Source organism: Oncorhynchus mykiss, chromosome 7 (assembly GCF_013265735.2).
Source record: "Oncorhynchus mykiss isolate Arlee chromosome 7, USDA_OmykA_1.1, whole genome shotgun sequence".
In the NCBI taxonomy this organism is placed as follows: Eukaryota; Metazoa; Chordata; class Actinopteri; order Salmoniformes; family Salmonidae; genus Oncorhynchus; species Oncorhynchus mykiss.
The window spans coordinates 72,074,203-72,100,714 of NC_048571.1; the positions used below are offsets into that span (position 1 = coordinate 72,074,203).

General features: G+C 41.7%; 1 protein-coding gene across 2 annotated transcripts; it reads left to right on the forward strand.

Annotated features, from left to right (window-relative positions):
* Positions 1 to 909: 909 nt before the first annotated feature.
* On the forward strand, positions 910 to 23,191 carry LOC110528435. Of its 2 annotated transcripts, XM_036984009.1 has the most exons (16): positions 910 to 1,128; positions 1,709 to 2,102; positions 13,511 to 13,670; positions 13,850 to 13,959; positions 14,082 to 14,190; positions 14,315 to 14,356; positions 17,201 to 17,233; positions 18,536 to 18,660; positions 18,763 to 18,819; positions 19,309 to 19,375; positions 19,522 to 19,748; positions 19,963 to 20,016; positions 20,168 to 20,213; positions 20,462 to 20,563; positions 21,427 to 21,465; positions 21,753 to 23,191. In XM_036984009.1, exons 2-16 carry the CDS (start codon positions 1,986 to 1,988, stop codon positions 22,379 to 22,381), a joined length of 1,917 nt encoding a protein of 638 aa, XP_036839904.1. In that variant the 5' UTR covers positions 910 to 1,128; positions 1,709 to 1,985; the 3' UTR covers positions 22,382 to 23,191. The 2 variants fall into 2 exon arrangements, with proteins under 2 accessions (XP_036839904.1, XP_036839905.1); XM_036984010.1 differs by lacking the exon at positions 17,201 to 17,233 and having other exon boundaries at positions 911 to 1,128.
* Positions 23,192 to 26,512: the final 3,321 nt, after the last annotated feature.

A 26,512-nucleotide genomic window follows, 5' to 3' on the forward strand; every position in this document is an offset into this window, starting at 1 on the left:
TCTACAATCTAATTGTAGTGTCACTCCCTGACCTTAGAGAGACGTTTTATTTCTCTATTTGGTTAGGTCAGGGGTGGGCATTCTATGTTCTGTTTTGTATTTCTTTGTTTTGGCCGGGTATGGTTCTCAATCAGGGACAGCTGTCTGTGTGTCTCTGATTGGGAACCATACTTAAGCAGCCCTTTTCCCACCTGGCCTTGTGGGTAGTTGTCTTTGTTTGTTGGCACTATAACCTTTAGCTTCACAGTTGTTTTGGATTGTTTATTGTTTTTGTCGGCGTCAAATAAATACAGGAATATGTACTCTCACAACGCTGCACCTTTGTGCTCTTCATTTGACGGCCGTGACATATAGACTCTTCTGTGGGTCTTGACATGACTAAGCGTACAGTATATTAACAGACAGACACATGCTTGACAGACTTTACATTGGATTTATACCTCACTGATAACACACACACACAGCCAAGGATATAGACTTTGATCCGTCTGGGTACATTAGTTAAAGTTTTACCACAATAAACAAGCAGGGTTCCTGCTGGATATTACTGCTGCGTTGCCTTGTCTATTACTATGGGTTGTAACATGTATGCTTTTAAAAAAACTAGGCAAATCAGTTAAGAACAAATTCTTTTTTACAATGACCGCCTACTCTGGCCAAACCCAGACGACGCTGGGCCAATTGTGTGCCGCCCTATGGGACTTCCAATCACAGCTTGTTGTGATACAGCCTGGAATCAAACACGGGTCTGTAGTGACGCCTCTAGCACTGAGATGCAATGCCTTCGACCGCTGCACCAAACTCGGGAGTATGCGTGTTGTGTGTGTGTGTGAGAGAGAGTGTGTGGCTGTCGGGGGGGGGGGGGGGGGGGGGGGCTGGAGAAGGACACGGGGGCTGGACAAGGACACAGAGGGGAGGGATCATGCCATGGTTGAGCGACAATCACCACATGACTCAACCTACCAAATACCAATTACCTGGAATTGACAGAGTACACTAGCAACAAAACTGTTGGATTTCACAGGATACATAATCACTGTATTCCCTTACTGCGTAGAGTTGTAGCTTTTTCAATCAAGGAATGTAATATACTCTGGCAGATGGACGTGAAGATAAAATATCTATGCTGTAAGTATTACACATGTATGGTCATGCTGATTAGAATAACATACTACATATGATAGACGCTGAGTGTACCAAACATTAAGAAAACCTGCTCTTTTCATGACATAGACTGACCAGGTGAATCCAGGTGAAAGCTATGATCCCTTATCGATGTCACTTGTTAAATCCACTACAATCAGTGTAGATGAAGGGGAGACAACATGTTAAAGAAACATTTTAAGCCTTGAGATAATTGAGATATGGATTATGTATGTGTGCCATTCAGAGGGTGAATGGACAAGACAAAATATTGAGGTGCCTTTGAATGGAGCATGGTAGTAGGTGCCAGGTGCACCGGTTTGTGTAAAGAACTCTAACACTGCTGGGTTTTTCACACTCATAAGTTTCCTGTGTGTATCAAGGATGGTCCACCACCCAAAAGACATCCAGTCAACTTGACACAACTGTGGGCTTTTCTCTCATTCTATCATAGCTAGGCTGTCATTAATGTTTACTGTACCAGTTGAAATTGAGCAAGGCATGTCACAAAGATCTATCTAATCTTAGTTTACAGGCAGCACTTTGTTCTCTCTGTTTCCCTCAGGTAATCCCCTCAATTCTTCAACACAGGCTGGTGTCTGACATCAGGAAGTTGGCATCAGTCTAGACTTCTAACAAAGCTCAATGCCAGAAAATTGGACTTGCTCAACTTGATTTTAGAACTTGCTCAACTTGTTTTCCATGTGTCCAGAAACACAGAGGCGTGCTGATGGTGTTGTGTGTGGACATATCTGACAACAGTTGATAATCACAGATGAAGAAAACAAGTGCTTGAGGATCAAAGTGGTACAAACCTTAATGTGTCAAATTTGAGGAAAATTATGAAAGCAATGTTTTTGTGGTGGTCGCTTGCAATCCTTCTCTTGATCCAGAGTGTCGCTTCAGCTTTGGAGTTGGAGATGCTTGACTATAAGAGTGAACACTTCACCTGCTCAAAGGTAATAAACTAATGATCATGATAATGAGAGGTCAACAATCAAGGTGTGTGTGAGAGAAAGAGAGGGAGGGAGGGAGAGAGTTAAGGAGTCTGACACAGAAATGAGGGACAGGAATGACAGATTTGGGAACGGAACAGAGAAAGTGTGCCTCAGAAGAAAGAAATGTTGAATTCTTTCCAAATAATAAACACTTTTGAAATTTAACAAATGTACAGAAAGATCCAGAGGTATATCAAGCCTTTTTTGATATACTACATTATTTTATTTTTTTTACCTTTATTTAACTAGGCAATTCAGTTAAGAACAAATTCTTATTTACAATGATGGCCTAGGAACAGTGGGTTAACTGCTTTGTTCAGGGGCAGAATGACAGATTTCTACCTTGTCAGCTCGGGGATTCGATCCAGCAACCTTTCGGTTACTGATCTAATTCTCTAACCTCTATCCCTAACCCTTTTGTTTAGTTGTTAGATTGTTCCATTGTTAGCTTGTTTTAACTACTCCTATAGAAATGGTAGTCTGTCAGGTACTCAGCAGGAAGGTCTGATTTCCCTATTATTAAAGCAAGACCCAGATGGCAAATATAAAGATCCAGTCTATCTAAAAAAACTGGAGGCACCTTACATTTCAATGTAGTGATGCAAAAATACTAGCAAAATGCGTAGCACTCAGAATTAAAAAGGTTTTACCAGGTATTGTTCATCCTGATCAGACAGGTTTTTTACATGGATGATACATTGGAGATAATATACGACAACTACTAGAAGTAATAGAACATCATGAAACATCTAAGAAGCCAGACCTGATATTTATAGCGGATTTTGAAAAGGCCTTTGATAAAGAAAGACTGGATTTTATTTATAAATGCCTGAATTTTTTACATTTCGGTGATTCTCTTATAAAATGTGTAAAAGTAATGTATAGCAACCCTAGGTGTAAAATAGTAAATAGTGGCTACTTCTCAGAGAGTTTACATTTGTCGAGAGGAGTTAAACAAGGGTGTCTGCAGTCACAATATCTATTCGTTATGGCCATCGAAATGCTAGCTATTAAAATCAGATCCAATAACAACAACAGAGGATTAGATATCCAAGGCTTAAAAACAAAGGTGTCCATGTATGCCGATGACTCAAGTTTTATATTAAGTCCACAAGCTAGATCCCTGCAATGTCTCATTGAAGATCTAGATAACTTTTCTGGACTCTCTGGACTAAAACCTAATTATGATAAGTGTACAATATTACGTATTGGATCTTTAAAAAATACAACTTTTACATTACCCTGCAGTTTACCTATAAAATGGCTAGACATACTTGGTATTCATATCACAAAATATATAAATGAGCTCTCTAAAATGAATTTCAATAGAAAACATGGAGAGGTAAATAGATGTCTATTTATGGAAAAATTGCCCTGATTAAGTCTGTGATAACATGCGTCTTGGTGAGAGGTGTAGGAGTCAGGCGCAGGAGAGCAGGGATGTCTGAGAAGCGTGTTTAACAATATAGTCCACCAATGCAAACGGCACAGAACAAAAATCCCAAAACTACGCTCTCGAATAATCGTGCAAACACACGGAGGAACAAACACAGTTCCGACACTTTACATACACGTGCGTAATAGCGAAAAAACAACAAACATCAAATACCATCGAACGCAATACACACAAGTCTAATCCTGCACGAATTACGGCAGGTAACAGGTGCCCTATATACCCACAGAAATCAAAGCAATTGAAAACCAGGTGTGAAAAGGCACACAGACAAAACAACCAGAAAAAGAAAAAGGGATCGGTAGTGGTTGGTGAGCCGGCGACGCCGAGCGCCGAGCGCCGCCCGAACAGGGAGAGGAGTTACCTTCGGTAGAAGTCGTGACAAAGTCCTTAGTCATATTTCAGTTTATTCACTTACTTATGGCACTGGCTACTCCTGATGATACATTTTTCAAATCATATGAGCAAAAAAAAAAAAAATTATCTGGAACGCTAAACAAGACAAAATAAAGCGTGCCTATCTATATAATGAATATGAATTGGGTGGGTTGAGATTATTAAATAGAAAAGCACTAAAACTCTCTTTAAAAGCTTCACTTATTCAAAAGTTTGACTTGAACCCTAAATGGTTCTCCAGCAGATTACTAAGAAAAGCTCATCCATTGTTTAAAAATTGCCTTTTTGCCTTTGTGAAGATTGCCATGTCTCATTTTCGATTAATTGAATATGATACTTTTTACAAATATTACAACAAATATTATTGCTGAACTCAAATATGCTGGTTGATAAAATACCTGTATTTATGAGAAAGATGTTTGAAAAGGGTATTTTGTTCTTAAATTATATTGTAAATTGTAATGGTAGAGTTATGTCTTTCATGGAGTTCAGAATTGTATGGGAAGGTCTGCTCAATCCAAGAGTACAACCAATTGATTACAGTATTACCCCCAAAATGGAGGAGGCAGGTGGCAGCGGGAGGAGGTAGGGAACTGGTCTGTCTGGAATAAAAATAGCATAAATAGGAAAGTATACCAGTTTCATTTGAGGACCAGGATGTTGACAACTGTGCCATACAGATACACGGTGTATGAGTTGATATATAAAACGATGCAAGATTCAAGACTTCATGCTTTAGGATAGGCATGCATTGATTGGATTTTCCTCAGGTTTTTGCCTGTAATATCAGTTCTGTTATACTCACAGACAATATTTTTACAGTTTTGGAAACTTTAGAGTGTTTTCTATCCTAATATGACAAGTATATGCATACTCCAGTTTCTGGGGCTGAGAAATAGGCTGTTTCAAATGGGTACGTTTTTAGCCAAAAATGAAAATACTGCCCACTACACGCAAAAGGTTAATTAAAAAAGTGCTTTCTGGATAATTTTTTGAAATTCTTTTGATTTTTTGGGGTCAATTATACATGTATAAGAACTATATGAACATACTTTAGTCAGGCATATGTTTTGTACATTTGCAATATGATTTCATAGGAAGTCAAAAGTCGGTGAACCATTGCCAAATGCAATAAGAAATGTCCAAATGCAATATGAAAGTATTGAAAGTGCCAAATCAGGATGTTTTGTCCATTTGCAATATGATTTCATAGGAAGTCAAAAGTCGGTGAACCATTGTGAAATGCAATAAGAAATGTCAAAATGCAATATGAAAGAATTGAAAGTGCCAAATCAGGATGTTATATCCATTTGCCATGTACCATCATAGGAAGTCAGTTTCCAAACCCAAAAGTCAGTGAACCATGTCCAAATGGCATTTATACTGCCCAAATGATATATAACACTATGTTACAGTTTTTTTTGATTGCTAAACGACAGTGGGCACAACTGGAGTCACATGTGCAAAACTCTAACTACAGTCTGCACTACCAACAGTCACCTGAGCTAAACAGTTCACATCACCTGCAAAACTCATTCCAAGCAACACAACTCTTAACACATGGCTCAAAACACGCTCAGTGCAGCCAAACACTATGCACAACCCTCACTGAGATAACACACACTGTCACTCAGAACACACTGAGAGTAAAAACACTAGCATCAAACACCAATACAGAAAATACAAACTTTTCATCTTTACAGTTTGAACAATTTCAGTAACTTCATACAAAGTAATATTTTCTTCAAAGAAAAGAGTGACATTCTTTCACATGATTTATTAAAATTTTTAGAACATAACAATTCTTTAAGGTAAATGAAAATTAGCAGTTTGCTTCAATAGTCTGTAGTAATTTACGGAATTACAGTAATGAGAAAAAAAGGTAGAAACTAAAAGTACATACTGTAATTCGAACAAATAATTGAGGGGCTAATCCTGCCTCTCTCTAGCATCAGGCCACAGGTTTTCTTCAACACCACATCTAATGTTTTCTCTTGCCATGCACCTGGGGAAGAACCTTCTGGAGTGCCTTATCCATCCCTGGCAGTCCTCTGGACTCGTGTCCTCACATCCGGCACGCATGGCTTCCAAAAGAGACATTTGGTCATGTGGGTGGTGACCAAACACTTTCCACCCCCAGGCAGAGAAAAACTCCTCTATTGGGTTGAGGAAGGGTGAATATGCAGGCAGGTACAAAACCATACATCTGTGATGTGCTGCAAACCAATCTGTGACAGCTGCAGAGTGGTGAAAAGCAACGTTATCGCAAACTATGACAAAAACTTGGAGGTTTCTTACTGGCTCCCCCTGTTCTGCTGGCACTAGCTGAGCATAGAGCTGTTCTAGGAAAGCTATACGCATTTCTGTGTTGTATTGGCCAATGAGTGGTGTGTTGAGAAGCAAACCATCATTGGCCATTGCAGCACACATGGTGATATTTCCCCCCCTTTGGCCTGGAACCTCCACAGTGGCCCTTTGACCTAAAACATTCCTTCCTCTGCGCCGTGTTTTGGCAAGGTTAAATCCAGCTTCATCGATAAATACAAATTAATGTGGTCTTTCCAGTGCTTCCACCTCCATTACTCTCTGAAAAACAGTAAGTGCACAGTTTTACTGTAGAAATGCTAGTGTTTTTTTGTTACTGTAAATATTTTGTATAGCTGTGTACGTAACCTCAGACGTCTTACCTGGACATATTGGTATCTTTGCTCTTTTACCCGTTCACTGTTTCTCTCGAACGGTACAGTGTATAACTGTTTCATTGTAACTTGGTGTTTCTTTAGGACTCGAGCAATAGTTGTTGTGCTGACAGAATTAACATTTTCAAATATATCATTATCAGCCAGCACTCTATCTTGAATCTCCCGCAGTTTTATTGCATTGTTGACAACAACCATGTCAACAATAGCATTTTCCTGCGCATCTGAAAATATTTTTCCTCTTCCCCCTGTTGGGGGCAGCTTTTGGGTCCTGTTGTAAAAATATATTTTACAGTCAAACATACTGTAATATATATCTGTGTAAATATTCTATAATTGCAATACAAAATAGATTCCTGTAATGTTTTCATTTACTGTAAGGATGTAACTCTCACCTGTTTGCATGATGGAAAATTTGCATTACAGATGCCACTGTGGATCTTTGCAGATCGGGTTGCACCCTCAACCCTGCCTCTCTCAATGAGAGACCATGGTTCACGACATGGTCTATAAGTGTAGCCCTTATTTCATCTGAAATAACAGCTCTTTGTCTTCTTTGTCTTCCTCCACGCATCCGCCCTCTCCCTGCCACCCTTCTCCCTCCACGAACCCATCTTCCTTGTTCCATTTCCAAAATGAATCTTTCTGAGCTCTACCTATATATACTGTAATATGTGTGTGTGTTCACTAACAAGTCTAAAACAAGACACCTGCTTAGCCTTTCAGCTGAAATTGCAATCAGCAGTGTTTGAAAGGCACAAGGCTGAAATCTATTCCGTTTTGAATGTGTGGTTCACAGTTTTGACAGCAGTGTGTTAGCATTTGAACAAAGTGCTGTAAATCCACAGTGTTGTGCAGGTTGTGGTTAAAGTAATGGGATAAGTGTGTAGAGTTTTGAAAACTGTGTTCAAGCAATGAAAAACAAACTAGAGTTTGGTCCACATGAACTGCTGCTGTGCAGACTGTAGTTAGAGTTTTGCACATGTGACTCCAGTTGTGTCCACTGTCGTTTAGCAATCGAAAAAAACTGTAAGCCATGAATCAACCTAGATGGTATATTTGTCATGTATGATGAGGGAGAAGTGGGACTCTGTTGATTTGTATTTTTTTTTTTAAACATCCAAAATGACCAGGGGCACGGGTGGGGGGTGCTCCCTACCCAACCATAGACCCCCTGCACCCTCCTAAAGGCATTAAAAAAACATTTTAAAAATGTGCTTCTGGTAACCCATTCCAATCACCAGGCTGTCCATTTGCAATATGTTTCAATGGGCATTTACCAACACAAATTTGACATGCTCAAAACTACTGCAGGAATGCAAAATTGACTGGCCCAATGAACTCGAGATGGCCGGGCAGTGATTCTGGATCCTCTCCATCGCTCGTTGGTGTTGATTTCAGAATGTCCATTTGGTGATGGTCTATCACTGTTTAAACATATTGCATATGGACAAAAGTCAGCCAGCAAGTCACCGTCCATCAGTCAACTAGATATCATTCTGACACCAAACTGATACACGCTGACAACAAACCCACTTTTTCCAACTCTTTCAGAAGACAACTATCAGATATTTCAGAGCAGGCCCAAAATTCACAGCGCCTTCTGTTTAAACAATAATAAAAACAATAAACACGTAGTTACGTTCTAGCTGCGGGTCCAGTTCTGACATTATGTGTAGGCCTAGCTGAGGCAACCCCGAATCCCAAGTTTTGGCTCAATAGGTCATTTGGAGCCCGAGCAGCGACCTTAATTGGTGCTGAAAATCCACATTTTCCGTGCGTTGCTACGGGGTCCTTGAATGAGCTATAGGACAGAAACAGTAGGGTCCGTCTCTATGGGCCGAAGGCGGTTTCACTGCACCTAATCTTGCGACTCCGGGACTTTTCTAAATGTCGTCATTTTCGTGATGGTCAAAATGAATTGAAGTTATTGCAAATGTACGAGGCTGTTTCTTGGTCTGAGAATCTTCCAGAGCCACATAACTCACCGTGCACTATCAACTCTAGAACAGGTTTTCAAAGTTTCAGAGCTCTAGGTCTGACAGTTCGAACGAAGGTGACTATTGCAGGCTCTACTGTGTCACTCCATCCTTGGTGTGTGTGTGTGTGTGAGTGATTCTTGGAAATATTATGGGAGAAATGACTGTTCTACAGTTCATGAGGGTTGCCTTATCACACATTTGAAGTTTTGGAAAGATGTTACTTTTTTAACCCTTCGAAACAGCCCCTATGACCCCAATTTAACAAACTTTCGGTTGGCACAGGAAGCTGAAAGTGAACACATATCCTCATTGGGGTAGGCTTTTACAGAATCCTGAGTTTAAAGTCTTTACATTAAGAATTGACTTATTTACAAAGATTTTCACAAACTGCAGGTTTGGTACATCAAAACACCTACCATTTAACCACTACATTTAACCACTTCCGGTTGCTCCAGGAAGCTTAGAATCAACACAGGTAGACCTCATAGTGGCTTGATGAATTGTCATCGAAGACAGGTTCATAAGGCATTCATAACCCACATAGGCTTCAGGTTGAATTTAGGGGAGCAGACAATGTATTCCTATGGGGAGACAAGTCATTGCAAACTGTTTGATGCAAACACCTTCTTTTCACTATTAAAGGTTAATGCCACACGGTCAAGGTTAGGCTTGCACAGATCGGGAGGACCTCAGGAACGTTCCTGAGGTCGAATTCTAACCCTAATGGTTCTCCCGCTGTCACCCAAAAGCACCTGAAATTTTGGGCCAGGCTTCATAATCTCTAGGCTGTGCCGAGTTCAACGAGATTCCCTGCTTGACCGTAGATTATGGTAATGCCATTACAGGCTCTGTGTGTCTTTAAGCCCCGTACCGTGTCACTCCATCCTTGCAGTGTGTGTGTGTGTGTGTGTGTGTGTGTGTGTGTGTGTGTGTGTGTGTGTGTGTGTGTGTGTGAGAGAGAGAGAGAGAGTTTTTTCTTTGACATCTGTTGGGAGAAATGATTGATTTACAGTTCATGAGGGTTGCCTAATCACACATATGAAGTTTTGGAAAGATCTGATCTTTTTAACCCTTTAAAATCAGCCGCTATAAACCCAATTTAACCTGTTAGATCTCTAGGGGCGCTATTTCATTTTTGGATAAAAAACGTTCCCGTTTTAAGCGCGATATTTTGTCACGAAAAGATGCTCGACTATGCATATTCTGTTTTGGAAAGAAAACACTCTGAAGTTTCAGAATCTGCAAAGATTTTGTCTGTAAGTGCCCCAGAACTCATTCTACAGGCGAAACCAAGATGATGCATCAACCAGGAATTAGCAGAATTTCTGAAGCTCTGTTTTCCATTGTCTCCTTATATGGCTGTGATTGCGCAAGGAATGAGCCTACACTTTCTGTCGTTCGCCCAAGGTCTTAGCAGCATTGTGACGTATTTGTAGGCATATCATTGGAAGATTGACCATAAGAGACTACATTTTCCAAGTGTCCGCCTGGTGTCCTGCGTGGAATTCGGTGCGCAATTGCCAGCTGCTCGTACTTTTCCATTTGATATAGGGGAGAAACCATGTGTCCAAGAACGATGTATCAATGAAGAGATATGTGAAAAACACCTTGATGATTGATTCTAAACAACGTTTGCCATGTTTTCAGTTGATATTATGGAGTTAATTTGGAAAAAAGTTCGCGTTTTGAGGACTGAATTTTCGGATTTTTTTTGGTAGCCAAATGTGATGTATAAAACGGAGCTATTTCTAATACACAAAGAATCTTTTTGGAAAAACTGAGCATCTGCTATCTAACTGAGAGTATCCTCATTGAAAACATCAGAAGTTCTTCAAAGGTAAATGATTTTATTTGAAGGCTTTTATGTTTTTGTTGAAATGTTGCGTGCTGGATGCTAACGCTAATGCTAACGCTAAATGCTAACGCTAAATGCTAACGCTAGCTAGCTACTTTTACACAAATGATTGTTTTCCTATGGTTGAGAAGCATATTTTGAAAATCTGAGATGACAGTGTTGTTTACAAAAGGCTAAGCTTGAGAGATGGCATATTTATTTCATTTCATTTGCGATTTTCATGAATAGTTAACGTTGTGTTATGCTAATGAGCTTGCTGATAGATTTACACAATTCTGGATACAGGGGTTTTTTCATAGCTAAACGTGACGCAGAAAACGGAGCGATTTGTCCTAAACAAATAATCTTTCAGGAAAAACTGAACATTTGCTATCTGAGAGTCTCCTCATTGAAAACATCTGAAGTTCTTCAAAGGTAAATTATTTTATTTGAATGCTTTTCTGTTTTTTTGTGTAAATGTTGCCAGCTGAATGCTAATGCTAAATGCTACGTTAGCCATCAATACTGTTACACAAATGCTTGTTTTGCAATGGTTGAGAAGCATATTTTGAAAATCTGAGATGACAGTGTTGTTAACAAAAGGCTAAGCTTGAGAGCTAGCATATTTATTTCATTTCATTTGCGATTTTCATGAATAGTTAACGTTGCGTTATGGTAATGAGCTTGAGTCTGTATTCACGATCCCGGATCCGGGATGGGGAGATCAGAAAGGTTAAGGCACTTCCGGTTGACACAGGCAGCTGTTACAGAATTTAGAGTTTTAGGTCTTTACGTTAAGAACTGACTGATTTACAGAGGGTTGAATGAGTGTGTGTGATTTCAGAAAACCACAAAAAATCACAGAAATCTTGCAGAGCTCCGAAACCTGCCTTAATGGATTCGTCTGAACACGCCGCAACTGGATCTGTAACTTTTTTTTAAAACACACATTTCTTTGAACTTCACCAATTGTACATTGTACGATTTCTCTTAAATTATGATAGATAAATGGCTGGTTCTTTTTTCTCCGGCACCATAGGTTCATGTTCTTTGACGTGAAGCGGTCAAATTAGCGCTCTATTTTCGTTTTTGACCTTTAATCCAAGAAAAATCAATACCATCTTGTTTCTGGGCTAACAGCCCATTAGTCCAAACCTATGCTCACCAAGTTTTGTCTTCAAAGTCTTTTCCGTTTAGGAGAAATGGCCATGTCGTGATTGGTGATGTTTTGTACATTTGCAATAAGATTCCACAGAATTTACCGGGACAGCGGAAAAATGACCAAAATTGGTCAGTTGTCATTTTCTGAGGTCCCTCTTTGTGGCACCTGACCACACGACTGAACAGTAGTCCAGGTGCGACAAAACAAGGGCCTGTGGGACCTGCCTTGTTGTTAATGTTGTTAAGGCAGAGAAGTGCTTTATTATGGACAGACTTTTCCCCATTTTAGCTACTGTTGTATCAACATTTTTTGACCATGACAGTTAAGGTTACTTGTCCAAGGTTACTCCAAGCAGTTTAGTCACCTCCTTTTTGAAATATGTAGGACTAACTTATACCTTGCCACCTATTCTGAAAGTAACTGCAGCTCTTTGTTAAGTGTTGTGTATTCACTCACTGTAGCAGCTGACATGTATAGTGTTGATTCATCCACATACATAGACAGCCAGTGCCATGGCATTAGTAAAGATTGAAAAAAGTAAGGGGCCTAGACAGCTGCCTTGAGGAATTCCTGATTCTACCTGTATTATGTTGGAGCATGGTGAAGTTATTAATTACACTTAAATGATCAATAAACCCTGTCACTACAAAGATACAGGCGTCCTTCCTAACTTAGTTTCTGGAGAGGAAGGAAACCGCTCAGGCATTTCACCATGAGGCCAATGGTGACTTTAAAATAGTTACAGAGTTTAATGGCTGTGATAGGAGAAAACTAAGGATGGATCAACAACATTGTAGTTACTCCACAATACTAATATAATTGACAGAATGAAAGGAAGGAAGCCTGTACTGAAAAATTACAGCACATTTCTGGGATGATTTTCTCTTAACAGCTAATCAGAGTTTTGACAGTTGATACACATGTTTGATATCGTTATGAGGCTTAAAATCTTCTCTTTTCAACAGTATATATAGCTTAAATGTATGTTGTGGTCCATGCGACTGATAATGATGGAGCAAGTTACATATGTTTCACACATTTGTAAAAAAAAACATTTTTCTCATGTTCGTTCAACAATGACCTGCTAATTGCAGGAAAATGCTTTAAGGCCTACCTTCACTTGTAAATGAAATCCATTAATCTATCCTTCTGGATGATATCAATTTTGTCAGGTTAATGTGTATGCTAGCTAGTTAACTTCATTAATGTTAGTTGACACTCAGGGGATGACAGTGCCAAACTATGTAAACACAACCATAAGCACTGCATATCCTCAAAGGGGAAGAGGTGACTATCTCTGATATACAAAAACATTTTTAAGGCAATACGCATGTACAAACTATGAAATTTGCTCAATGAAATGAATGTAGCTTCATCGGTAATATACAGTGCTTGCTCTTTCCATCAACAGTGAAAAGAGTCAGGAATGTGATTTGAATGCGGTTCAATGAATGGGAAGGTAGGCACTGCATCCGGCAATCAGTGACGCATACCCTGGCACCTCTCCTGAGTGTTTCTTATGCAGTTTTAGCAAATGTTGGTATTTTCAACGTACAAACCACCAGAATCATTGAGAGAAAACATTAGATATTTGTTTGTTGTTGTGAACATGTATTTTTTACTATATTTTTAATTTGGATTTTCATAACAGCTATTTTGATTCGATTATCACAGGGTAGGCACTGGCTAACTTGCCTACTCTGACTGCACGTCACTGGGTTGAACACAGTAGGGTACCTATCGGTAGGTGTGTAGTTACTGTGTATGTATGGATGAAAAGAGTATAATACTTGCATACAACAACAGTAGTTGTGTAGTGACTGTTTACCTTGTCTCTCATCAGGGTATCTCGAACTGCACAGTGAAGGCAGGTGCTGTGGTTCTGATCCCAGAGTGTCCTGTCGATCTGGAGGTGCAGCCGGTGCTGTGCTGCAGACAGGGCACGGCATGCAGACCCTGCCTACACATTCACCTTGACATCCAGCCCAGAAACCACCAGACAGGTGTGTGAACACTCAAAGCCCCATTTTTTATGCTGCTGTTAAAATTGAAAAAGACAACAGTTTGGTAGAGTGCCCCCGTATTAGCTTGTAACGCATGGTTTATTTAAAATAATCAAATTTTGTGTCAGTAAGTCATGCTATCCTCACTCCTGCAGCCTACTGGGTTCTCTGTGTTTCAGCATCATATGTGAATGTATGTTACAACGTACCAGAACTAGGAATGGACATTTGCAAGATTCTGGAGTTCACAGTGATCCCTGCTGCTCCTGATGGGCAAGCTACATCCAAGGCACATTCCGTGTGTGTGTGTGTGTGTGTGTGCGTGCGTGTGTGTGCGTCTGTGTGTGTCCATGCGTGGGTGCATGTGTGTGTGTTTTGTGATTAATTTCTATGTTCATCTATACCCAGCAGGCATGGCTGTCACTGCTGCTTAAAGATAATGCAGTGTCCTTCAACAGTCAGGTGACTGTGTATGTTTGTTCCCACCACTCGAAAGTGGTGCTTCCCTCAGTGGATGAAGGTATTGCATTTCCCATAGTAATCTAACATTTTATGTCATTGCTTTGACTGTCAATACATATTGGTTAGTAATTGATCCTCTGAAATTTTGAGATCTGATAATTATTTGTCCTATCTACCCTTAGTGTGCTCATCTGCTGCACAGGGGGTTGTAGAAGAGTGTGACAGTGAGTTACATGCTCTATGTTCTACATTTGTTTGTTTCTATGGTTCCTATGTTGTTAATACCATATACATAGAATTACTAGAATGGGTATCTCTATTCAGGAGTGTAACCATAGGAGTAAAGCAAGAAGTAAAAACAGAAAGCACTGTACAGCATTCAATCGGGTTCCTTTTCTATTCAACTCATTCTAATTCTTTAGTTATTACATCTCCTGTGTCCTGTGTGCAGGACTTTAATTTTGGTCTTACTTTAATATTGGTCTCACTTTAATTAATGGACCGTCCTCTATAGATGCTTAACCCATAAGAGTCTAAGCCCTGCCTAAGCCGGGGAGGGGGGTTCTAAGAAGCTAAATTGTTTTAAGAAGGTCATACCAAGGATCATTTAGCTATTTGATTTAGATTTGTAAGAACCCTTGAGGTATAATTATATATATATATATATATTATTATATATATTACAAAATAATTTGATGAAAAATTGTTTTTGACCTTCCTGCTACTAGCCCTTACAAATGGATTAATGAACAGATTCACTACATGGAACAACAGATAGCAGCCCCCCCCCCCCAACCCCCAATTATTCAAAAGGAAGTTTTTTCTGAAGTGTGTGTGAATAATGTTAAATGCTGAGCTGAAGTTGAAGAACAGCATTCTTACATAGGTATTCCTCTTGTCCAGATGGGTTAGGGCAGTGTGCAGTGTGATTGCAATTGTGTCGTCTGTTGACCCATTGGGGCGGTAAGCAAATTGGAGTGGGTTTAAGGTGTCAGGTAGGGTGGAGGTGATATGGTCCTTGACTAGTCTCTCAAAGCACTTCATGATGACGGAAGTGAGTGCTACGTTGCGATAGTCATTTAGCTCAGTTACCTTAGCTTTCTTGGGAACAGGAACAATGGTGGCCCTCTTGAAGCATGTGGGAACAGCAGACTGGGATAAGGATTGATTGAATATGTCCGTAAACACACCAGCCAGCTGGTCTGCACATGCTCTGAGGACGCGGCTAGGGATGCCGTCTGGGCCGGCAGTCTTGCGAGGGTTTACATGTTTAAATGTTTTTCTCACGTTGGCTGCAGTGAAGGAGAGCCAGCAGGTTTTGGTAGCGGGCCGTATCGGCGGCACTGTATTGACCTCAAAGCGAGCAAAGAAGTTGTTTAGTTTGTCTGGGAACAAGACATCGTGGTCCGCGACGGAGCTGGTTTTCTTTTTGTAGTCCGTGATTGACTGTAGACCCTGCCACATACCTCTCGTGTCTGAGCTGATGAACTGCGACTCTACTTTGTCTCTATACTGACGTTTAGCTTGTTTGATCGCCTTGTGCAGGGAGTAGCTACACTGTTTGTTTTCGGTCATGTTTCCGGTCGCCTTGCCCTGATTAAAAGCAATGGTTCGCACTTACAGTTTGCTCGAATGCTGCCATCAATCCACAGTTTCTGGTTGGGGAAGGTTTTAACAGTCGCTGTGGGTACAACATCACCGATGCACTTGCTAATAAATTCGCTCACCGAATCAGCGTATTCATCAATTTTGTTGTCCGACGCTATGCGGAACATATCCCAGTCCACGTGATCGAAGCAATCTTGAAGCGTGGAATCCGATTGGTCGGACCAGCGTCATACAGACCTGAGCACGGGCGTTTCCTGTTTTTGTTTCTGTCTATAGGCTGGGAGCAAAAAAAATGGAGTCGTGGTCAGATTTTCCGAAAGGTGGGCGGGGGAGGGCTTTGTATGCGTCGCGGAAGTTAGAGTAACAATGATCCAGGGTTTTGCCAGCACGGGTCACGCATTTTATATGCTGACAAAAATTAGGGAGCCTTGTTTTCAGATTAGCCTTGTTAACATCCCCAGCTACAATAAATGCAGCCTCAGAATATGTGGTTTCCAGTTTACATAGAGTCCAATGAAGTTCTTTCAGGGCTGTCGATTTGTCTGCTTGGGGGGGATATACACGACTGTGATTATAATCGAAGAGAATAATCTTGGTAGATAATGCGGTCGGTATTTGATTGTAAGGAATTCTAGGTCAGGTGAACAAAAGGACTTGTTCCTGTATGTTGTTATGGTCACACCACGTCTCGTTAATCATAAGGCATACACCCCATCCTTCTTCTTACCAGAGAGATGTTTGTTTCTGTCGGCGTGATGCATGAAGAAACGAGGTGACTATACCAACTCTGATAACGTATTCCGAGTGAGCCATGTTTCGGTGACACAAAGAACGTTACAATCTCTGATGTCTCTCTGGAAGGCAACCCTTGCTCGGATTTCATCTACCTTGTTGTCAAGAGACTGGACATTGGCGAGTAGTACTCGGGAGCGGTGCGCAATGTGCCCGTCTACAGAGCCTGACCGCTTCGTCAGCCCCTTCTGTGGCGTCGTTTTTTTGGGTCGTCGGCTGGGATCCGAACCACTGTCCTGGGTGGTGGACCAAACAGAGGATCCGCTTGGGAAAGTTGTATTTCTGGTCGTAATGTTGGTATGTTGACGTTGCTCTTATATCCAATAGTTCCTCACGGCTGTATGTAATAAAATGTAAGATTTCCTGTGGTAACAATGTAAGAAATAATACATTAAAAAAACAAAATACTGCATAGTTTCCGAGGAACGCGAAGCAAGCACCGTAAGTCTAGGAATGCCTTGATATTCTCCAGATTTCATGATAACATGCACACATTCAAGGCACCCAGTGCCAGAGGCAGCAAAGAAACCCCAAAACACCTCTGAACCTCCTCAATGTTTGACTGTGTGGAAGGTGTTATTTTTTGTTATGGCCTAATTTTGTTTACTGTAAACATAGAGATGGTGTGCTTTACCAAAAAGCTCTAATTTGGTCTCATCTGTCCACAGGACACTCTCCCAGAAGGATGTTGACATGTTCAGGTGTGTTTGGGAAATTGCAGTCAGGCTTTCTTATGTCTCTCTCTCTTAGCAGTGGGGTCCTCCTGGGTCTCCTACCATATTCATAACCCCTTTCATTGAGTTGGCAACGGATGGTGTGAGTTGAAACTGATGTACCTTGTGTCTGAAGGTCAGCTTGTGTTTGAAGGTCTGTGTGGCAGTTGATTGAGGTACTTTCCTAACCATTTGAACAATCCTTCCCTGCAATCTTCAACGTTTTCTCTTGCAGCCATGACCAGGCTGGTTGGCTACAGTGGGATGGGTCTTAAAACCTATCAATAACATTACGTACGGTGGAAACAGGAATATCAAGGTCTCTGGAGATGGACTTGTAGCCTTGAGATTGTCCATGGTTGGCTGCAATCTTGTGTCTGACCTCCTCAGATAATGATCTAGTTTTCTTGTTCATTGCAACGACGATACAAAACAACGATACAAAACATGAGTCCTTTTCTCTATATTCAAACTGGTTGAATTAGTGATTTTTATATTGTGGTGCATTATGGTGCATTATGTTAAAAAAGTGCAAGGGTGCCAATATTTTTGGTACTGGGGGACCTTCAAACGAGTCTTGTGACAAAACCGACATGTTCATGAGAGTCTCACATCACCTTTGCATAGTGGAGTCAAAATAGTGTGTAGCCCACACTGTTCGGACGCTACAGACAGAAGTTGGCAGATCGGCTGTACTGACTTCAGACCCCTTCAGTCCCCTTCAGACAATTTTTGGGGGTTTAGAGCAAAACAGAGAAAACCATCGTGTTCGTGGGAGTCTCATCTTTCCATAGAGGGGTCATAATAGTTCAGATGCTACAGACGATTTTGTGAGAAGACCGATTTTCGGGATGTCTCATGGTCTGACAAACACCTCCTTAGCTCTGTTACCTTTCACCGCAGATGCGTAAGTGCAACATAGGAGGATGCTGTGAATTGTGATGGATCAAATGTAAAAAACAGATGTCTAGCTTCAACTGACAGATTTTTATGGGGATTTGTGTATTATGTTAATTTGATTATCGATTGCCTCCCTGTTGAAATGCAACCTCTTGTATAGGGCTATGCCAAGGATTAGAGTTAGAGTTAGGATTAGGGTTAAGACTAGAGTTAGGGTTAACAGTTTGCTGATAGTCAGTTGAGCATAAATAAATCATCTGTAGGGGACTATCCAAACCAATAAATAGTTTGTCCATGGCCATTTGTTCTGTTTTTCCATAATGATTCTGGTTTATTTGAAGAGAGAAAGTTACATTTTTCTGCTCTGTAATTGGCCAGTGTGTCTGTCAGTCCCTAGTTTCAGCGCTCTGATTGATCAGGAAAGTCATGAGGTGAGGCTGCAAGTCAACAAGGCAGATGACAGCCCCTACCCACTGGAAATGTGCCTACAACATGAAGATAACGGAGTGTGCAGGGTCCGTGATGTACTTGGCATTCATTTAAACTCAGTTAATATGCAACAATTTTCTCAGACTTTCACCCTTCCCAGTGATAGCATGTTGCTTGTTGTCTTACAGACCTGTAAGGAGAGTACAGTTCCACTGCACTCTGTCACCCCCTGCATGTGCTTCCAGGTACTGATTTTATTTCCCCTTATTTAAAAAGGCAAGTCAGTTAAGAACAAATTATTATTTACAATGACAGCCTACCCCAGCCAATTGTGCACCACGTTATGGCACTCCCAATCACAGCCAGATGTGACAGAGCCTGGATTTGAACTAGGGACTGTAGTGACGCCTCTTGCACTGAGATGTAGTGCCTTAGACCACTGCACCACTCAGAAGCTTAAGCTGGATCAGGCCTACAGTACTTTTGTCAGTAGTGCTGTTACTAGACACATCCAACTCAGTGTGAGACAAAGTTAGCCCTTTTGTGTTGCTCTCTGTTTTGTGTGTGTGTTTTAGTAATCAGTGTGTGTGTGTTTCAGGTGTATGTTAATCGTGTCTGTGTTTCAGGTGTGTATTAATCAGGTTGTGTTAATAGGGGTGTGTGTTTCAGGTGTGCTAATTGGTTGTGTGTGTGTTTCAGGTGTGTGTTAATCGGTGTGTGTGTGTGTGTTTCAGGTGTGGTGGAATAAAGGAGACGAGAGGTCTCATCGATCCATTAGCTGTCCCTTTAGAAACCACACTGGTAAGAGAAGAACCATGCAGCATCCTTCTTGTTACACCTGTGTTACACTATGACAGTAATGAATGTGGGCCATGAAGTTGATTCCCATTGCATCTATAACTCCCCTATAAAGTATGGTATATTATACCTTTATCTCTCTCCACCAGAGCTGCTGCAGAGGAATGTATGGGAGAATGTGTCAGTATCTGTGGTGCAGGGCCAAATGAACAGTGGTGGTGCCATGCTATCCTGGAACCTGACTGCCCCCTGTAGGGTGGAGGCAGAAGTGTGGCCCTGCCAGAAAGGGGCAGGCTTGGACAGGTGCACAGAGCTGGTTGCCTTTAGGCAGCGTCTGTCAGATGACATTTGGAGGGAAAACAGCAGGGGACACTGGGTACATATATCCAACCATTTGATTGATCCTTTTGATCATTTTTTGGGCTTTTTATTGGTGCGTCTTTAGTGACCTTTTCGTTGTTGGGATATAACGTTACTGTCATGTAGCAATTGTTTGTTTTGTTTTTTACTTGTGGCTTTTTTATGGTCTGGTGAGATATGAATAAGACATATTTTGATTGAATGATAGATACATTTGTTATATGTTTTAGGTGATGCCCGGTGTGTTTGAGGATGTCGTACTTGGCCTTGATCTCTGTGTGATGGTAAGATACTTCTACAGGTTGACTCTCGTTGTTCCCCAGTACTGAACTGGGATCCTGTCATATCATGATGAGAGCTCATCTTATGTTAAGTGTGTGTGTGTGTGTGTGTCTGTGTGTGTGTGTGTGTGTGTGTGTGTCTCCATCCCTCCAGGTAAAAGGGAAGAACAGTGAGCTTGGCCCCTTCTGTCCCATTGACTGTGAGTATTTTAGGAAAGTGCTGAGGTATCATTATCAAAGTTGATGTGGATCCTACTGAAACTAATACAAGTTAGATTTCCTGGCCACAGATTTTTGGTGTTTAAAAAGATGGCTGTTATGTTCAAATCTGTATCATCAATAAAGTATTTATTTGTATGCTCAATAAAATACATGTTCACAGGAGGGAAGCTGGTAAGAAATTCTAGGAGGATTGGAAAATAATCATGTCTTTACTTCTCCCTCTCAGCCAGTTGGTGGCACTGGCGCTGGAGTCTGTTGGTCCTGCTCTCCCTGATGCTGGCTGTCCTAGCAGCAATTTGTCTATATTTCCTGCATGGTAAACTGAAACGTGAGTCACTCTGTCCTTCTCCCCAACTACACACATGCAAAGCCACTGTGTGTAGAGACAAAAAGAGTCCAGGTGTTAGGTTTGTGTTGTGTTACACTGTGGTGAAGTGAGTGCTAGGCTCTTCTCACCACGGATGTGCTCTCTGCCTCCCACCAAATCAGTCTTAATAGAGAGAGAGGAGTAGTTTTAAAGGAGATCAACATGTAGGGAAAGAGTGCCCCCTGAGTGGCACAGCGGTCTAAGGCACTGCATCACTGTGCTCAGAGGTGTCACTACAGACCAGGGTTTGATCCCGGGCTGCATCTCGACCAGCCGTGATTGGGAGTCCCATAGGATGGTGCACAATTGGCCCAGCATTGTTAGGGGAGGGTTTGACCACAGGGGTTTTACTTTGCTCATCACGCTCTAGCGACTCCTTGTAGTTCCTGCAGGCTGACCTTGATCGTCAGATGAACTGTGAACTTTCTTCTGACACATTGGTGCAGGCTGACTTCAGTCGTCAGTTGAATGGTGTTTCCTCTGACACATTAGTGCGGCTGGCTTCAGAGGACACATTACTCGACCTTCACCTCACGAGCCCGTTGGGGAGTTGTAGCGATGAGACAAGATTGAAAAAATACAAAACATTTAAAGAAAGAGAATGAAGATCTTTCCTATACTACGTGTATTCCTCAGTGTCCCAGATTCCCTCTCATCTCAATAGCTGACTTGTGGGTGTTTACTACAGTAAGGAATTTTGGGGTTGGACAATAGTCCAGGGCTTTTGTAAAGGTCAAACAACTCTTACTTGAAATGACACATGAGACTCTGTGTTACAGAACCATGTCAGTGTGTTTCACATCACATTTCTGTCTCTCCAACAGGGTGGGCATGGGAATGGTACCAGAAGGAGTGTGGTCGACGTAAGCAGGTTTCCCATACTCCAAATATACAATCTGAAAATAAAGAAGATACATATTCATCTAGCAATAATCATTGACAAAACAATGGAAAATGAATGTTTCTAACTCCCCATGCCCTTTGCCTCCCTCCCTACTTCCTTTCTTCTTACCGTCTCTCCCTCCCTCCTTCCCTCCTTCCCTCCTTCCCTCCTCCCTCCCTCCGTCCTGCTCTCCCCTCCCTTCCTCCCTCCTTATATCCCTCCTTCCTTTCCTTCCCTCTCTCACTCCCTCCCTCCCTCCATCTGTAGTAGCCAACAGGGGACACATAGTGCTGCTGAGCCCGCCGGACGTGGATGGCTCTGTGTCAGAGTTGGTGTGTGAGCTCGGTTCCTCTCTGTGTGCCCAGGGCTTCAGTGTCTCTGTGGACCTGTGGAGTCGGGCTGAGCTGTGCTCTCTGGGGCCTCTGCCATGGCTGCACTCCCAGCTGCAGCACCTGGACAGTCAAGGGATCCGGGCAATACTGGTACTGACACAGGCAGCCTGGGAGAGGGCAGAGGACTGGGTCCGACAGTGGGACCAGCAGGGCCAACAGGGAAAGGATATAGTCCAGGGAGTGGGGAAGGAGGAGGGGGGTGAGGAGGTGGAGGGGGAGGATAATGGGCTTCTCCAGGGCATGTTCTCCCCGTATGCAGACGTGTTCAGTGCCGCTCTGAGCTGCATCAAGGCAGAACACAAACTGGGCTGTGCTGGAGAGCGCTTCCTCCTGGTGCACTTTGAGGCCCATTCTGCCAAGCCCCCCAGCAGTGAGAGGGGTCTCCCAGAGCTGTTCCAAGGGCTGCCCATGTTCCATCTGCCCTCCCAGAGCCAGGGGCTTCTCGCTGAGCTGGCCATGGGGCCCACAGGGCCCGAGGCTGGTATAGGTGGACATAGGGTCTGAAGGAAGCCACACAGAGACGGTCTGTGGGACTTATGCTTTTGTGGAGAGACTCAGGGGGGTACCTGATTAAGGAGCTGCCTCATAAGTGTGTTGTCACTGGATCGCAGGCCGTTCCGATACAGCAGAACAGTCACCCTGAGATCAAATCTTCCCCAACCATTAAGACAATACCGGCCCCCCTCATCACCCCAATAACCCCAGACTTTACATTCACACTGAATACACTGGACATGCAATGTGTTGGATGCAGAAGCCTTGGATTGTATTTGGTGATGTAATGAGGGCTTTTATTGAGCCAATACACAGTGTGTAACCTACAGTAGGCCTACACCTTCAGGAAGGACTTCTATGTGTGAATTATTATGTAGGCTACATGAAATGTTTAACAATTGTTCTTTATCTTACTCTTAATTCATGATTTGTAGATAGAAATGTCTGAAAGGCCTATTGGAATATTTGCTGGATCAAAACTCAAGATAGGACAAACCTGAATGATATGCAGTAATCTAGAGGTTAGAGAGGCAGACCAGCAGCTGGAAGGTTCACGGTTTTAAGCCCCGGGCCAGGCAACACAAAAATGGAACTGAACTGGCAGCTGGAAGGCTGCTGCTCTCTGATCCCATGTAACAACTCCTGTCATTGTTCCCTTAAGCAAGGCACTCTACATCCAACATTTGCTCTCCATCCAGGGGTGCTGCCCTGCTGCTGATCCTCTGCCTCTCCTGGTGTGTGTGTGTCTGTGGGTGTTGAGAAAGGCAGAAGACAAATTCCTGTTCTAACCAGTGGACAATAAAGATATATTTTATTACATTCTATTCTCCTTATCTGTTTATGCATTAGTGTAGAAATTAAATGTGGTAAGCCTATGTAAATGACCTAAATGATTATTGACCAAAACATAATCTCTATCATGGACTGAATAATGCATAATTTTTTTTCAATGTGCAAGATGAAAAATAAATATATTTCGATACAAACAAGAATTTCTCGTCACAATTTATATTGTCACAAGGAGGAAAATAGTACTTTGCGATTTCAAAACGTTTTAAAAAGACAACAAATATCTGGCAAATAGCCGCGAGAGGGGTTGCGCGAAAGCCAGGAATGCAGCCCCGGTCTCACACTTGTGCAGTTATACATAACATTGATTATCTGTGTGGTGGTGTGGTGGTGCTCTAGCTGGTGGTGCTCTAATCCCGGATCCTTTCGCCCCTCAAGAGACTGTGATTGGTCAAGGGCTATTTGAGAGAAAACGAGATCAACCAGAATGACTGCAGCTGATCTCAACCGTGCAAAAAGGCATCCCAAAGAAAGCTGCGAAGCTCAGTCAATTCTTTGAAGAGTGCCTTCGGACAAAACTGTTAGTTTCCCGATAATTTGCTCTTCATGCTCAGGGTGTAACTAGTAGGGTGTAACTAGCCCCTGTTCTTGCTCTTGCTGAACAAAAAAAATCCTCGGTATCATCACAACAACTTTTGGAGCTATTTCAACAAAACGATTTTGTGGTAAGAGAGAAAAATTTAGATCATTTTTGAGTAAAGTAGTAATATGTTGGATGAGTGTGTTCCCCACCCCTACTAGGGGGTAACTGTTCCCTGGGGGCTAGTTAACGTTACCCCTTTATGGTTATGAATGTGTTTCTACCTGTCATTTAGACAATGACTAGCCCAGTTAGCGCTAGTTTATGCTAACTTGTTCTAACAACTTCACTAGCAGTAAATGATAGCCAGCTATCTAGTTAGCATAAGCTGCTAGGAGTGCAAGCTAGCAACCTTAATACAAGATCATCTGAGGTAAAATAATACCTGTTCTGTTCCGTTTTTTATAGTACCTGTTCTGTTCCGTTTTTTATAGTACCTGTTCTGTTCTGTTCTTATAATACCTGTTCTGTTTTGTTCCTATAACACATGTTCTGTTTTCTTCCTATAATACATGTTCTGTTACTATATTTCTTGTTCTGTTGTGTTCCTACAATACCTGTTATATTTCCCTCCTATAATACCTGTTCTGTTCCATTCCTATAATACCTGTTCTGTTCCATTCCTATAATACCTGTTATATTTTCCTCCTATAATTCCTGTTCTGTTCCGTTCCTATAATACCTGTTCTGTTACTATATTTCTTGTTCTGTTGTGTTCCAGACATAGACGAGTGTGGCACAGTGTCCTCCTAACACCTACTGCTTCAATAGATGGCAACTATCAGTGCAGAGGTCAGTTCTGCTACCAGGGGTCAGAGGTCAGGAGGTCACCTCCTCACTCTTCAACAGTTGATACACGTTATGATTTGTAAGAGCCTCAGGTATAACTGTACATTGCATAGATTAGTGTCTTTAGTAGATGATTTGCTCTTTCTCCAGTTTTATGACTATGGGTGTCATTAATTTCGATTTCTGAAGCAGAACCTCCTCTCCACCATTAGTGAGAGTGATGGATGTGAGTGTTATATATTGATGATGATGTTTTTTTGGTGTTCTCCCAGACTGTGTTGATGCCTGAGTGGGCTGTATGGGCGCTGGGCCAGCTCGCTGCAGGAAGTGTGCTACTGGCTACATACTAACTGGAGCCTAAGTGTTTAGGTAAAATTGTTGAAGACTCCAGTCACCCAATTCATAGACTGTCCTCCTTGCTACCGCACGGCAAGTGGTACCAGAGCGCCAAGTCTAGGGCCAAAAGGCTCCTTAAACCTCTAGTGACTCCCCATCCCGCATGCGGGAGCGTAATCATCGCCTGACACTAATTAACATAACGCAACGGAAATAAATATCCCTAGAAAATATTCCTATTCATGAAAATCACAAATGAAATGTATTGAGACACAGCTTAGCCTTTTGTTAATCACCCTGTCTTCTCAGATTTTCAAAATATGCTTTACAGCCAAAGCTAGACAAGCATTTGTGTAAGTTTATCGATAGCCTAGCATAGCATTTTGTCCAGCTAGCAGCAGGTAACTTGGTCACAGAAATCAGAAAAGCAATCAAATTAAATCGTTTACCTTTGATGAGCTTCAGATGTTTTCACTCACGAGACTCCCAGTTAGATAGCAAATGTTCCTTTTTTCCCAAAATATTATTTTTGTAGCCAAAATAACTCCTTTTGTTCTTCACGTCTGGCTGAGAAATCGCCATAACTCTCCATAATATCGACAGAAACATGGCAAACGTTGTTTATAATCAATCCTCAAGGTGTTTTTCAAATATCTATTCGATAATATATCCCTCGGGACAATTAGTTTTTCAGTAGGACCGATTGGAGTAATGGCTACCTCTGTATTTTACGCAAGAATCTCTCTGGCAGCATCAGGTGACCACTTGCGCAATGTAGCCGCTTACGGGTATTCTTCAACATAAATGCGTAAAACTATGTCACAATGCTGTAGACACCTTCGGGAATACGGAGAAAGAGTAATCTGGTTGATAGCCCATTCACTGCTCAATAAGGGACTCATTGGAACGCAGCGCTTTCAAAACATGGGGCACTTCCGGATTGGATTTTTCTCAGGCTTTCGCCTGCAACATCAGTTCTGTTATACTCACAGACAATATGTTGTGTTTTCTATCCTAAGCTGTCAATTATATGCATATTCTAGCATCTTGTCCAGATAAAATATCCCGTTTACTACGGGAACGTTTTTTTTCTCCAAAAATGAAAATACTGCCCCCTAGTCACAACAGGTTTAACAGCTTCTACCTCCAAGCCATAAGACTGCTGAACAATGAATCAAATGGCCGCCCAGACTATTTACACTGACCTTCCTTTGTTTTTACACTGTGGCTACTCGCTGTTTATTATCTACAGTTTATTATCTACAGCATAGTCCCTTTACAAATTACCTCGACTGACCTGTACCCCTGCACATTGACTTGGTACTGGTACCTCCCTGTATATAGCCTCGCTGTTATGTCATTTTCTTGTGTTACTTTTTGATTTACTTTAGTTTATTTTGTAAATATTTTCTGAATTCTATTTCTTGAACTGCATTTTTGGTTAATAAAAATAGATGTGTAATTTTTTGTAGGCAATAATTAACAGTATTCCACCCTGTCACTGTATAACATATGGAAATGGGAATGAATCATAGCAGACAAGGAACTGTGGCAGACAACTTAGGACCACTGAAGGAGGTCTCCCA